The following is a 12,629-nucleotide window of genomic DNA, read 5'->3' on the forward strand; positions in this document are numbered from 1 at the left end:
AGAAACAAAACATTTGTCATATAAAAAGGCTGGTCTCCAAGAGAAAGAGAAGCCTTTATTGATCCCCAGAGGAGACATTCAGTTGTTGCAGCAGCACAAAGACAGAAATAAATACAGATAAATAGAGATAGTAAAATAAATAAGGAGTTATATACAAGTAGAATAAGAATAGAAGTAAAAATAGAAACTATACAAGAGCAATTAAAGACAAAGTCACAAAGTAAGGTACCTCCCCTTGTCTCATCTCAGATCTTGTAGTGCTCCAGAATGAGCACATTAATATGCAACATTAAAATTAATGAGAGCTAACAAGCTGTGCTTTTAAAACAGATTAATATCAGTTTTAAATGTTGATTAGTTTGGCATTCTGTGAAATAGTAAAATAATAAATAAGATCCTGAAGAAAATTTGTTAGAAGAAAAACAGAAGCTTGCAAACCACAACACTTTTATTTTACTGCTGTTGTTTAGAAAACTCAAAATTACAGATTACGTGTGACTATTACTCAGTGATTCATTTCCCAATAATCTGTGTAACAAAATACATTATATAGTGGTGTAAGCATGAAAAACGGTATCTGGGATTGACTGGGAGAATAAGTTTGACAGGTTTGGCTGAGATGGTAATTCCTCAAAATCACAATCAATTGCATGCATTTCAAAACAATAAAGCAAGAACAAAATGTGCCAACACTGAATTAGTTGTCCTGAACATCCTTACCTGTACACGTTGACCTCCCGATCCAACCATCTCCTCCACAGGTTAGAGTGAATTCTCCTCCTTGGTAACCATCCCTGCAGCGATAACGGACCTGTTCATTGTAGCGGTATCTCTGCTTGTTATTGAGAACAATATTTGCCTCTCGCAAATCCTTTATGTCACATGTTATTTCTAAAAAACAAAACAAAACAAACATGTACACATCAAGTGTGTTCTTACGTCAGCAGTATGAAAGACTGCTTTCAAATAGTTAGAAACAAAACATTTGTCATATAAAAGGCTGGTCTCCAAGAGAAAGAGAAGCCTTTATTGATCCCCACAGGAGACATTCAGTTGTTGCAGCAGCACAAAGACAGAAATAAATACAGATAAATAGAGATAGTAAAATAAATAAGGAGTTATATACAAGTAGAATAAGAATAGAAGTAAAAATAGAAACTATACAAGAGCAATTAAAGACAAAGTCACAAAGTAAGGTACCTCCCCTTGTCTCATCTCAGATCTTATAGTGCTCCAGAATGATCACATTAATATACAACATTAAAATTAATGAGAGCTAACAAGCTGTGCTTTTAAAACAGATTATCAGTTTTAAATGTCGATTAGTTTGGCATTCTGTGAAATAGTAAAATAATAAATGAGATCCTCAAGAGAAGAAAAAGAAGAAAAACAGAAGCTTGCAAACCACAACACTTTATTTTCCTGTTACTGCTGTTCAAAATTACAGATTATGTGTGACTATTACTCAGTGATTCATTTCCCAATAATCTCTTTAACAAAATACATTATATAGTGGTGTAAGCATGAAAAATGGTATTTGGGATTAACTGGGAGAATAAGTTTGACAGGTTTGGCTGAGATGGTAATTTCTCAAAATCAAAATCAATGAACTGCATGCATGTAAAAACAGTAAAGCAATAACAAAATGTGCCAACAGTGAATTTGTTGTCCTGAACGTCCTTACCTGTACACGTTGGATTCCCGATCCAACCATTTTCTCTACAGGTTAGAGTGAATTGTCCTCTATAACCCTCCTTACAGCGATAACGGACCGGTTCATTGTAGCGGTATGTCTGCTTGTATTCTCTGATAATATCTGCCTCCGGGATATCCTTTCTGTCACATGTTATTTCTTAAAAACAAAACAAACAAACATGTACACATCAAGTGTGTTCTTACTGGCAGCAGTATGAAAGACTACTTTTATATTACATTTATTTCACACTCATTAGTACACATAAAAACATAGTTATAGAAATAGTGATGTGGGGAGTATGGACTTGTAAGCAAAGACATCAAGAGATTGACAGCGTGTGACAGAGTGCAAGTAGCAGAAAGGCCAGAATAATAATGATCTGCTGACTATTCTGGGGCTATATTCTGAAAATAATATGGGCACCTGCTTCTTTTTGAATGTGATCACCAACAGTTATTTCTGTATTTATGTTGTGGGGTGAAGGGTGTGTATGGGAGTGAACGTGAAGTAGTCTTGTAGTGAAGCGGTGTGGAGTACTACACAACATAATACAGTATTTGCAGATTTATTTCCTCTGCAATGAGCACCATGGTACCAGGACAGATTAATAATGAAGTGACTGAAATGGAAAAAGAGACTTTTATTTCCTGATTTAGTTACAGAGTTTAGTTCCTGGGACTTTTCTAGTGAAAAACAGCCATTAGAGTAGAAATATTAATCCTAACTGGACCAAAAGCTTCTTCTCCACTTCTACAAATATGGATACCAACATTAACAATCATATATACTATATTAACTTTACAATACCTTGACAGAGTCGATTTGGTGTCCATCCATCTCTGGTGCATGTGGCCCAGGTAGCAAGAGTTGTCCTCTTGAAGCCTGTCTCACAACTATAGCTTATAGTCTCACCCATTTTTGATTGAAGATGTCCCCAGTATCTGACACCCCAGTCTTCCACATGTTGCGGTCTTCGATTGCTGCATCGACCTCTAGAATAAGAGACAGACTTGTGTATCTTCAGTAAAGATTGATAATCATCATCACAGGTTAATGAACGTACACACACAGTAGAGAACAACAATCTCACAGTCTGTCTATGGTTGTACCTGTGCATACTGGTCTGATAGTCCAATCTCCTTTTTCATTGCATGTAGTTACTGCTGATTGCTGATTGTCAGAAATGCCGTACTTCTCTCCACAAATGACTCTCAGGGTCTCACCAGGTAAAAACACATTTTTGGAAGATTCATACCTGGTTCCTTCAATTGCCGGTTTCAGTCTACATTTTATTGCTGCATTTGTTGGGAAATGAAGCACATCATCTGTTAGCACCAATTTCCACTGGTCAGTGTGATATAACCAATAAATTGTATTAATCAGTTTATACTTACGTTCACACGCAGGTGTGGGGGTCCACTCGGCTCTTATTCCTACTTTTGTGCATTTTGAGGGTCTGTCTTCAGTGGGTTTATATCCAACATTACACCTAAAGTCCAGGACATCATGTTCTTTGTACTCTCGGATATTGTGATCAGGCACATAACCATTTTCTATCGGAGGTACTGCACATTTAATCTCTGTTGAACAATACACACAAGCATTAATATTATTACCAATTTTCATATTAAAGGCAAATTATCAGTACTGATGAACTTCATTTGGGAGTAAAATGATGTGCCTATTTTGAACATTCAGAAGTCATTTTTTGAAGATTTTGCCAAATCCTGATGGAAGAACAGGCAAACATTTTTTCTTTTCAAAAAAGCTTTAAATGCAGTGGTTTTTTTTTTCAAGCAAAAATATACCGTCCAGTTCGTCAACTACTGACGCTATAGTGGCATCAACAGAAACTTCTGCATCAGCTGCAGCCATTAACTCTGTTGGTTGACATGATGTTAGACTACATCCGGGGTGTCAAACTCATTTTCACTAAGGGCCACACTGGAAAAAGAGAATCAAATCAAGGGCCAGACATGTAAAGGTTATTGACTTGCTTTTGTTGTAAAATATCTTTGACTGTATTACTGCATGTCGCTTTTTTGACATCGCTGTAGCTCTGTAGTCATTTTTGCATGTTTTTTTCCCCGACTTCTTTATGGCTTTCTCAGATTTAAATTGTCGCATTTTTTTGACATTTTTGTCGCATTTTCCGACATTTTTTTATGCTTTTTGTTGCATTTTTGTCGACATAAAGCCCTACAAAAGGCGGCAAAAATGTTCGTTAGCCATCATAGAATTTAGCAAATCAAGCAAAAACAATTATCTTTTCTTTTTTCTTACAACAATGTTTCTGCCTAATAATGAAGGGATTTCTGAGTCTCAAAGTCGGCAAATCTGCCAAATTCTGCTTGGAGTGTCGCGTAACTAAAGTTAAAAAAAACACATTCCCGTGTTTTTGGTTTTGGCGCACAACTAGGTGGGCCAAAATCGATTGTGAACCTAAATTGATATGCGGGCCGGATCATAATCTGCAAGGGGCCGGATTTGGCCCGAGGGCCTTGAGTTTGACATGTGTGGACTACATTGTGGTCATGACGTGGTTAGTGCTTGTGTTTGGTTTTAATAAGTAGTTGCCAGGTGATTGGTTGCTATGGTGTTTTTTGCATGTATGCATGCACCTATGCATTTTGGAGGTTGGCCACTCCACTCTCCATTTTCATTACAATACAACTCCGCTGACGCAGGATCTGACAGGATGTAACTGTTGGACTTGCAGCTGAACCGAACTACATTGCCATAGGTTGCTTCCTCTGGGTCCCCATTCACCTGGACATTACTGTCCACATGAATCACTGGGCACTGTTGGGCTGGAAGGAAAAATATGATAAAAAATAAATAAATTGGATAACAAAAAAATTTCAAATGTATCAACCTATAAGCAGGACATCATGTTCTTTGTACTTTTGTATATCGCGATCAGGCACATAACCATTTTCTATCGGAGGTACTGTACATTTAATCTCTGTTGAAGAATACACACAAGTATTAATATTACTACAAGTTTTCATTAAAAAGGTAAATGATCAGTACTTGTTGAACCTGATTCAAGAAGAGTAAAATGATGTACCTTTCTTAGACATTTGGAGGTAATAATCATCGATAACAGCTTAAATTCCATGAATTCCTAATTTTGTGTATTTTGAAGGTCTGGCTTCAGTGTGTATACATGTAGGATTACAGCTAAAGTGCAGGACTATAGGTATAGCATGACATTAAGAAATTGGCTGTTCGTAATTGTTGAAAAGCTAAGTACATATCTAAGTACGACCTTTTTTCACTGGTGGATAAAAACGTTAAACTGGGATTGCATTGATTTTTTTTTTTTTTTACCCAGTGTAGATTGGCTGAGCTCACTTACAGCAACTCTCTGTTGCACATTAACACCTTTCCTAAGAGATTAACCAATGCTCTATACTAGCCCAGTCCTGTGCCATTAGCCACTGTGTTTGGTGTGATGGTGCCATTGTCTGTTTAAATTAAAATGAGAAGTTGTCTGCTTTGGAAAATAAAGACTTGACATGGCTTTGATAATTATTTGGAATAATTTTTTGTCCTAACTTGCAGCCAGCAAATACTGCTCATAAGTCCTCATCATTATTTCAATATTTTTATTATTTCTATTAATATTCTGTTTTATTCATTTAATTTATTTTTGCTGTTTGTATGTGATAACGGCGTTGCTGATAGAGTATTGTACATTGTCTCCTGTGGGCGTTATATAATGGTAATGTGTAAATTGACACCATATCATGTTTTAATCATCATTTAAGTTCAACACTGTAAACCCCATAAAAATATAAAAAATAAGTCCTCATAAATGTGTTGTATTGTACAATAGCCATAACATTATACAGTAATGTCACCTTGCTTAAAGCTCCAAGTCATGCTATAGTGTATTTTTGGTTTATAAGACATTATTCACATCAGTTATGATTCATCAGAACAGTTCTCTATAACTGGCTAAAGTTATGGTAGTCATTATGATGTATTCTGTAACCCAGGACTCAGACTCTTCTTTCAAACACTGTTGTCACTTTAACATGGAGGTATAAAACATTAACTTATAATACATAATGTCCACCACTTACAATACTTTATTAACCTTGTTATAAGTTGCCATGATTCTATACATTTTTTTTAAGATTTATACAAGGGCTTATGAAATATGTCTTATAAATGTGCTTATTATGCATTATAGACATGGCGTTCATAGAAATTGGTAACATAGATTTTCTTTTTGAGCTGGTGTTTTAGGCCCAAAGCATCAACTGACAACAATGTATGTATGTAATGTATGCATGCGTGTTGTTTTCTAACGGCAGTAAAACAACAGAGAAAATGGTCCTGAAATCTGACATGCTTACCATTCTGTTGTAAAGATGACTCACTGTTCAGTAACAGGATAAAAAGCCAAAGAAGGTGAAAGAGTCTCATTGTGAAGATCCAGGAATCGCTGTATTTAGGAACTCCACTCTTTGAGGCTGAGGTAATGTTTTTCCTCTTAGAGTTATTCAGATTGAAGTCTGTCTGTGCAGTAGAAATGCAGACATTTGCAGTGAAGTAGTCTCACACCCCACCAACACACACACTCATACACGCACCCACACACCCACACACCCACACATACGCACGCACGCACGCACGCAAGCAAACACACACCCACACGTATTTACACAGTTTCCCAAAACAAGGAATGAGATTAGAAATGTAAACAAATCCAAACAGCATTTTGCAATATTGGTTTAATTTAGTAATTTAGTAATTTCAGCTTTCAGACATGGATTTACTTGGGTCAAGGAATCAGGGTCAGGAATGGTTATAAAATAGTAAAATAATAGAACGTTTTTACCAACATGCTATCATTAAAGACCACAAACAATGCTGTAAATCTTGGTGTAGTCATGGACTCAGACCTACAGTTTAACATAGCAGGCAGCACGGTGGCTCAGTGGTTTGCACTTCTGCCTCGCAGCAAGAAGGTTCTGGGTTCAAACCCAGATCTTCTCAGGCCTTTCTGTGTGAAGTTTGCATGTACTTACGTGGGTTTCCTCCGGTTGCTCTGGTTTCTTTCCCCATTGAAAAGTCAACTGAAGCTTTTACTGGCAAGAGGACAGGGTCATCCCACCATCAGAACACCCCCACAATCAATGGGTGGCTCAGTGGCTCTTCCTTTGGTACACCTGATCTCAGGTTCATTACTATGGGCTTAATGTGGGCTTTTGGTCATGGCTCAATTTTAAAGATAATTTTTTGGGCATTTTCAGCCTTTATTTTGATAGGACAGCAGATGAGATGAAAAGGGAGAGAGAGAGAGAGAGAGAGGGAATGACATGCAGCAAAGGACCGCAGGTCAGAGTTGAACCCGGGCACACTACATCGAGGAGTGAACCTCTAGATATGGGCGCCCGCTCTACCAACTGAACTAACCGGGCACCCATGGCTCAATTTGAATGCACTATTATGTTTCCTCATGATATCAGTATTTATCGTGCAGGATATAATGGACACATTTTGTTAATGGGAGGAATGACTTTAAAAGCACACTGCATACATACTAGTGGGGGAAAACGTACACATATCCTTACCAATGCAACATGTCCATTACAATTAAATCCTGCATCTGAAATCATCGAGGTGGAGCTAATTTGATCTACATTATGTTAGTAGTTTACTTCAGTGTTTCCAAATCTAGGGTGGGGCCCTCTACAGTCCCACAAGATAAATCTGAGGGCCTGTGAAATGAAGAAAAAAACTAAAGAATTTGTATAGATAATTTGACCTCTATACGCTTTAAACAGTTATTGGAAGGTAACCATCTAAGAAGTTTAGAAGAGAAGTCCTCAGCTAGACTGCATTTTTTTCATACGGTGCCACCAGAGAAAAAAAAAGGTCAGGAACCACTGGCTTAATCTTTAACAATGTGTTGTTTTACATGAGGTTATCATTCCTTTTTTTAAATGTAAAATTGTCATCTGAAAAATAACTCTCTCTCATCTGTCAACTGTAGTGGAGTAAAAAATATTTTGCTCTGAAATGTAGCAGGAGTAAAACTGTAAAGTAGCATAACTTTACTCAAGTAAAGTACAAGTACCTTCAAACAGTAAATGTACTTAGTTACTTTTCAACCCTGTTACAGTCGTGTGTCCAGCATCGGGGAGAATACTATTTATTTAGTACCTGAATGTACCTAAATGATTTATTAAGAGTATGAAAAGTAAATCCTCTAAATGCAAATGTTGTGCTTAACAGCACTGCAGGCGTGACTAATACATACAAAAATTAACCAAATGCTTTAATAAAACAATACATATGAGGGGAAAAAACAGGCTGCGTGAACATGTATGTTTTATTAAAACTGTCTCAGTTGACAGAGCAGAAGTAGGTACAGAAGATCAGTTAATAACTGTACTTCTTGTTAATTGTTTACATGTTTGTCCAGCCAGATCATGGTTATCACATCCAGTTAACTAAAAACCTTTACTGGCAAGTGGGCAGGTTCATCACACCATCAATACACTGCGCACTCATGGACACTGTGCTGGTATGTCTATGACCTTCAGTACAAGTGAACATGATAAAATCATTATGGACTGAATACAGCTTATCAAAATGACCATATCTGAAGGCAATATTATATCTGTTCATGAGCTCTCTATCCACAATACAGGGTTCTGCAAGAGATAACAGATAAACAGAACTTTAATAATGGGACATTATTTCACATCATACTCCATGTATAATTATTACTTATATTGGATAAAAAATATAATAATAACACTATTCTAAAATGCAAAATATATTTAGAGATTAAACACTGAATAGGTCTTCCCAAATGTAATCAGTAACATGCTCTTCTACTGCTGTTAGAGAAGTCTGAGGCTGCTTGGCTTCTGTCAAGTCACCTCCTGATCTGTCTTTGTATTCCCTATAATGATTTAATTCACTTTCCTAACTTTCTTCTTTTTTGACATTGGTTTTATCACACAAGTTGTTCTGTACATTTTGTGTTGTTGTGTTTGTTATGTACTTTTTATTTATGTAGCCTGATGTTGTTTATCTATGTCAGGGTTTATCCTGGCTCAGAATGGGCCTTTTTTTTTTTTTGGGGGAACTACACACAACAGTGTACATGATCGGTTGGCGTACAGTAAAGGCAATGCGTCTGTGCTACCTTATTTGATAGAAATCAATGCATTTACCTTTTATTTCTGACGCTTTGACCCAAAAGAAATGCCGATACTGCATTCTCCCTCTGAACAATCTTCAGAGGAAGACACAGCATCTATAAAACAAATGTGTTCTTTCACCTCTCTTGTCCTATTTTAAAGGAACATTATTATTTAGATCATTTACAGTCCATAGTTATAAGGATAAGATGTATCTGTGTTTTATTTAAAGTATATTGAAATCAATAATCTACCATTTAAATATGTGATTTAAAGGTTGTTTACTCATATCACGTCACATAAATTTCACTAGAGTCAGAATTTGAGATGTCAGTCTACTGTTGCTGCTACTTTGCTAAGATAATGGACTTTATCTGTTTTTGTCTGCATCATGATTACATTCATCAGCTGCCATATTTATTTATTCAAACTTTAAAGGTTGTTTCTTCAAAAAGGCTATTTTCAACTAGGCTTAACAGCCAAGGGAAAATCTGTGATTAAATTTAGCTTTAGCTTAGGCTAGTCAGGGATATCTCACTAACTAGCTTTGACTTGATATATGTGTATAGCTGACAAGTTGTTCTTTCATAATGTAAAACAGATTCCTGTCTTAACTTAATTTATATTGTGTTCGATTTCTTTCAATTTGTTTCTTTATAATCTGTTATTGATTTTTGATATTTCTTTTGTGGAGTGAAACCCTTTAATTTTGTGTGTGTGTTTCCCATTTCTCTCCCCATTTTTAGTTGACTGAGAGCCAAAGGTGGTGGTGTTGGTGTCCGGGTGGTGGTATCTCCTTCCCGGTGTGCTGTGTTTCCCCGTTTTCATTTGCTGTGTTCACTGCTGTGTTTTTTTGTGTTCACGGGTGACTTTCCCTGGGATCCCCCTTACCCCCTCGTACCCCCTTCTCCGCCACTGGTAAGCCTCAGCACAATTATTTTTTCCCCCTTTTTGGTGTGAATGTGTTTTAAATTGATTGCTTTTAACTTTATTGATTTTTATTGAAATAAAACTGTATTCTATTTGTAAGTTGAACCTCGTCTTTGGCGCCTTTGTATACTGACCTGTGTGACCTTAAATATATCAATAATCTTGCAATTGGAAGTAAAATCATTAATTAGTAAGTGATATTCTCTGGGTGAAATTCCAGGGTGGCGTTGTCGGTGTTTGGTTTTGTCAGCTCTCGTGCCGCCACATTAATTTTCACCAAACATGTAGTAACTGCATTTTGGCTTTGTAGGGCTGTGTTCAGCTCAACTGTCGGTATAATTTAAGACCCATTATTGCCTGTTAATTATTCCTTCGTTTTTGTCTATCTTTATCGTGTCATGTTTAATTCAAGCAGCTACATGCAAACCCCAGAAACCAAAATTAGTTATACATAGGCTACAAATGTCAACATGAAAACTGTGAAAGGAGTTGTAACTTACTGAGGCATCTCATCTGTCCGGTCCATTCACCATTGTGGCAGGTTTTGTAAGCCTCACCCTCCATAGTGTAGTAATTCTGACAGATGTATTCAACCCTTTCTCCATGTCTGTACTGGGATTTAACAGTTCCCCTGGTGTCTGAATGTACCTAAATGATTTATTAAGAGTATGAAAAGTAAATCCTCTAAATGCAAATGTTGTGCTTAACAGCACTGCAGGCGTGACTAATACATACAAATGCTTTAATAAAACAATACATATGAGGGGAAAAAACAGACTGCGTGAACATCCATCCATCCATCCATCTTCGTCCGCTTATCCGGTGTCGGGTCGCGGGGGGAGCAGCTCCAGCATGTATGTTTTATTAAAACTGTCTCAGTTGACAGAGCAGAAGTAGGTACAAAAGATCAGTTAATAACTGTTAACTAAAAACCTTTACTGGCAAGTGGGCAGGTTCACCACACCATCAATACACTGCTGACGCATGGACAATGTGCCGGTATCTCTTCCTTTAGTACAAGTGAACTCGATAAAATCATTATGGGATAAATAAAGCTTATCGGCATGAGTATATCTGAAGGCAATATTATATCTGTTCATGAGCTCTCTATCCACAGTACAGGGTTCTGCAAGAGATAACAGATAAACAGAACTTTAATAATGGGACATTACTTCACATCAAACTCCATGTATAATTAGAATGCAAAATATATTTAGAGATTAAACACTGAATAGGTCTTCCCAAATGTAATCAGTAACATGCTCTTCTACTGCTGTTAGAGAAGTCTGAGGCTGCTTGGCTTTTGTCAAGTCACCTCCTGATCTGTCTTTGTATTCCCTATAATGATTTAATTCACTTTCCTAACTTTCTTCTTTTTTGATGTTGGTTTTATCACACAAGTTGTTCTGTACATTTTGTGTTGTTGTGTTTGTTATGTACTTTTTATTTATGTAGCCTGATGTTGATTATCTATGTCAGGGTTTTTCCTGGCTCAGAATGGGCCTTTTTTTGTGTGTGTGTGTGTGTGTGTGTGGGGGGGGAACTACACACAACAGTGTGCATGATCGGTCGGCATAAAGTAAAGGCAATGAGTCTGTGCTACTTTATTTGACAGAAATCGATACTGCATTCTCCCTCTGAACAATCTTCAGAGGAAGATACAGCATCTACAAAACAAATTTGTTCTTTCACCTCTCTGTTCCTATTTTAAAGGAAAATTATTATTTAGATAATTTACAGTCCATAGTTATAAGGATAAGATGTATCTGTGTATATTGAAATCAATAATCTACAATTTAAATATGTGATTTAAAGGTTGTTTACTCATATCACGTCACATGAATTTCACAGAAGCTGAAATGTTAGTTTACTGTTGCTGCTACTTTGCTAAGATAATGGACTTTATCTGTTTTTGTCTGCATCATGATTACATTCATCAGCTGCCAAATTTATTTATTGATGTGGAATAACAAACTTTAAAGGTTGTTTCTTCAAAGGGCTATTTTTCAACTAGGCTTAACAGCCAAGGGAAAATCTGTGATTAAATTTAGCTTTAGCTTAGGCTAGTCAGGGATATCTCACCAACTAGCTTTGACTTGATATATGTGTATAGCTGACAAGTTGTTCTTTCATAATGTAAAACAGATTCCTGTCTTAACTTAATTTTCACCAAACATGTAGTAACTGCATTTTGGCTTTGTAGGGCTGTGTTCAGCTCAACTGTCGGTATAATTTAAGACCCATTGTTGCCTATTAATTATTCTTTCGTTTTTGTCTATCTTTATCATGTCATGTTTAAATCAAGCAGCTACGTCCAAACCCCAGAAACCAAAATCAGTTATACATAGGCTACAAATGTCAACATGAAAACTGTGAAAGGAGTTGTAACTTACTGAGGCATCTCATCTGTCCAATCCATTCACCATTGTGGCAGGTTTTGTAAGCCTCACCCTCCATTGTGTAGTAAGTCTGACAGCTGTATTCAACCCTTTCTCCATGTCTGTACTGGGATTTAACAGTTCCCCTGGTGTCTGCATCTGCAATGTGTGGTGGTGATCCACAACCTTTTCCCAGAAAAGCCCTTAAAATATTTTTCTCATTGAAGTCTGTAAATGTTTATTATGTACATCTTATACAACAGCTCTGCAATACATCCCATACCTTCATGGAGCTTTTAATGTTCAGGTCTTGTTCAAACACTTTTAAAGATGTGTTAATTCAACTTTACTTAACTTTAAGTTAAATTAATGTTAATACCAGTTGAACATTCAAATTCATTTGATGAAACTTGAAACACTAAGTATTATTACTATATACTAGAACAAGAAGAAAAT

The 12,629-nt window shown here is 36.6% G+C and overlaps 2 protein-coding genes and 1 long non-coding RNA gene across 6 annotated transcripts in view; all 3 read right to left on the bottom strand.

Moving 5' to 3' along the window:
- LOC114561036 (complement factor H) overlaps nucleotides 1–12,629 on the bottom strand; it is a 232,826-nt gene that overhangs the window by 187,238 nt on the left and 32,959 nt on the right. The gene's annotated exons all lie outside the window — the stretch shown is intronic.
- LOC114561038 (complement factor H) overlaps nucleotides 1–12,629 on the bottom strand; it is a 173,613-nt gene that overhangs the window by 147,484 nt on the left and 13,500 nt on the right. Inside the window, exon 8 of one of the 2 annotated variants that reach the window (XM_028586695.1) lies at nucleotides 10,731–10,921. The exons of the other annotated variant lie outside the window; for it this stretch is intronic. Within the exon in view, the coding sequence (XP_028442496.1) occupies nucleotides 10,731–10,921 (191 nt within the window). Of the gene's footprint in view, nucleotides 1–10,730; nucleotides 10,922–12,629 lie in introns of those variants that run through there. 2 annotated transcript variants of the gene reach the window in all.
- On the bottom strand, nucleotides 2,852–4,393 carry LOC114561048 (uncharacterized). The gene is made up of 3 exons (XR_003693300.1): nucleotides 4,318–4,393; nucleotides 3,091–3,276; nucleotides 2,852–2,991 (listed from the first exon to the last, which is right to left on the bottom strand). It is a non-coding gene; the product is annotated as an uncharacterized LOC114561048 (long non-coding RNA).

This window comes from Perca flavescens, chromosome 9 (genome assembly GCF_004354835.1).
Source record: "Perca flavescens isolate YP-PL-M2 chromosome 9, PFLA_1.0, whole genome shotgun sequence".
Taxonomy (NCBI): domain Eukaryota; kingdom Metazoa; phylum Chordata; class Actinopteri; order Perciformes; family Percidae; genus Perca; species Perca flavescens.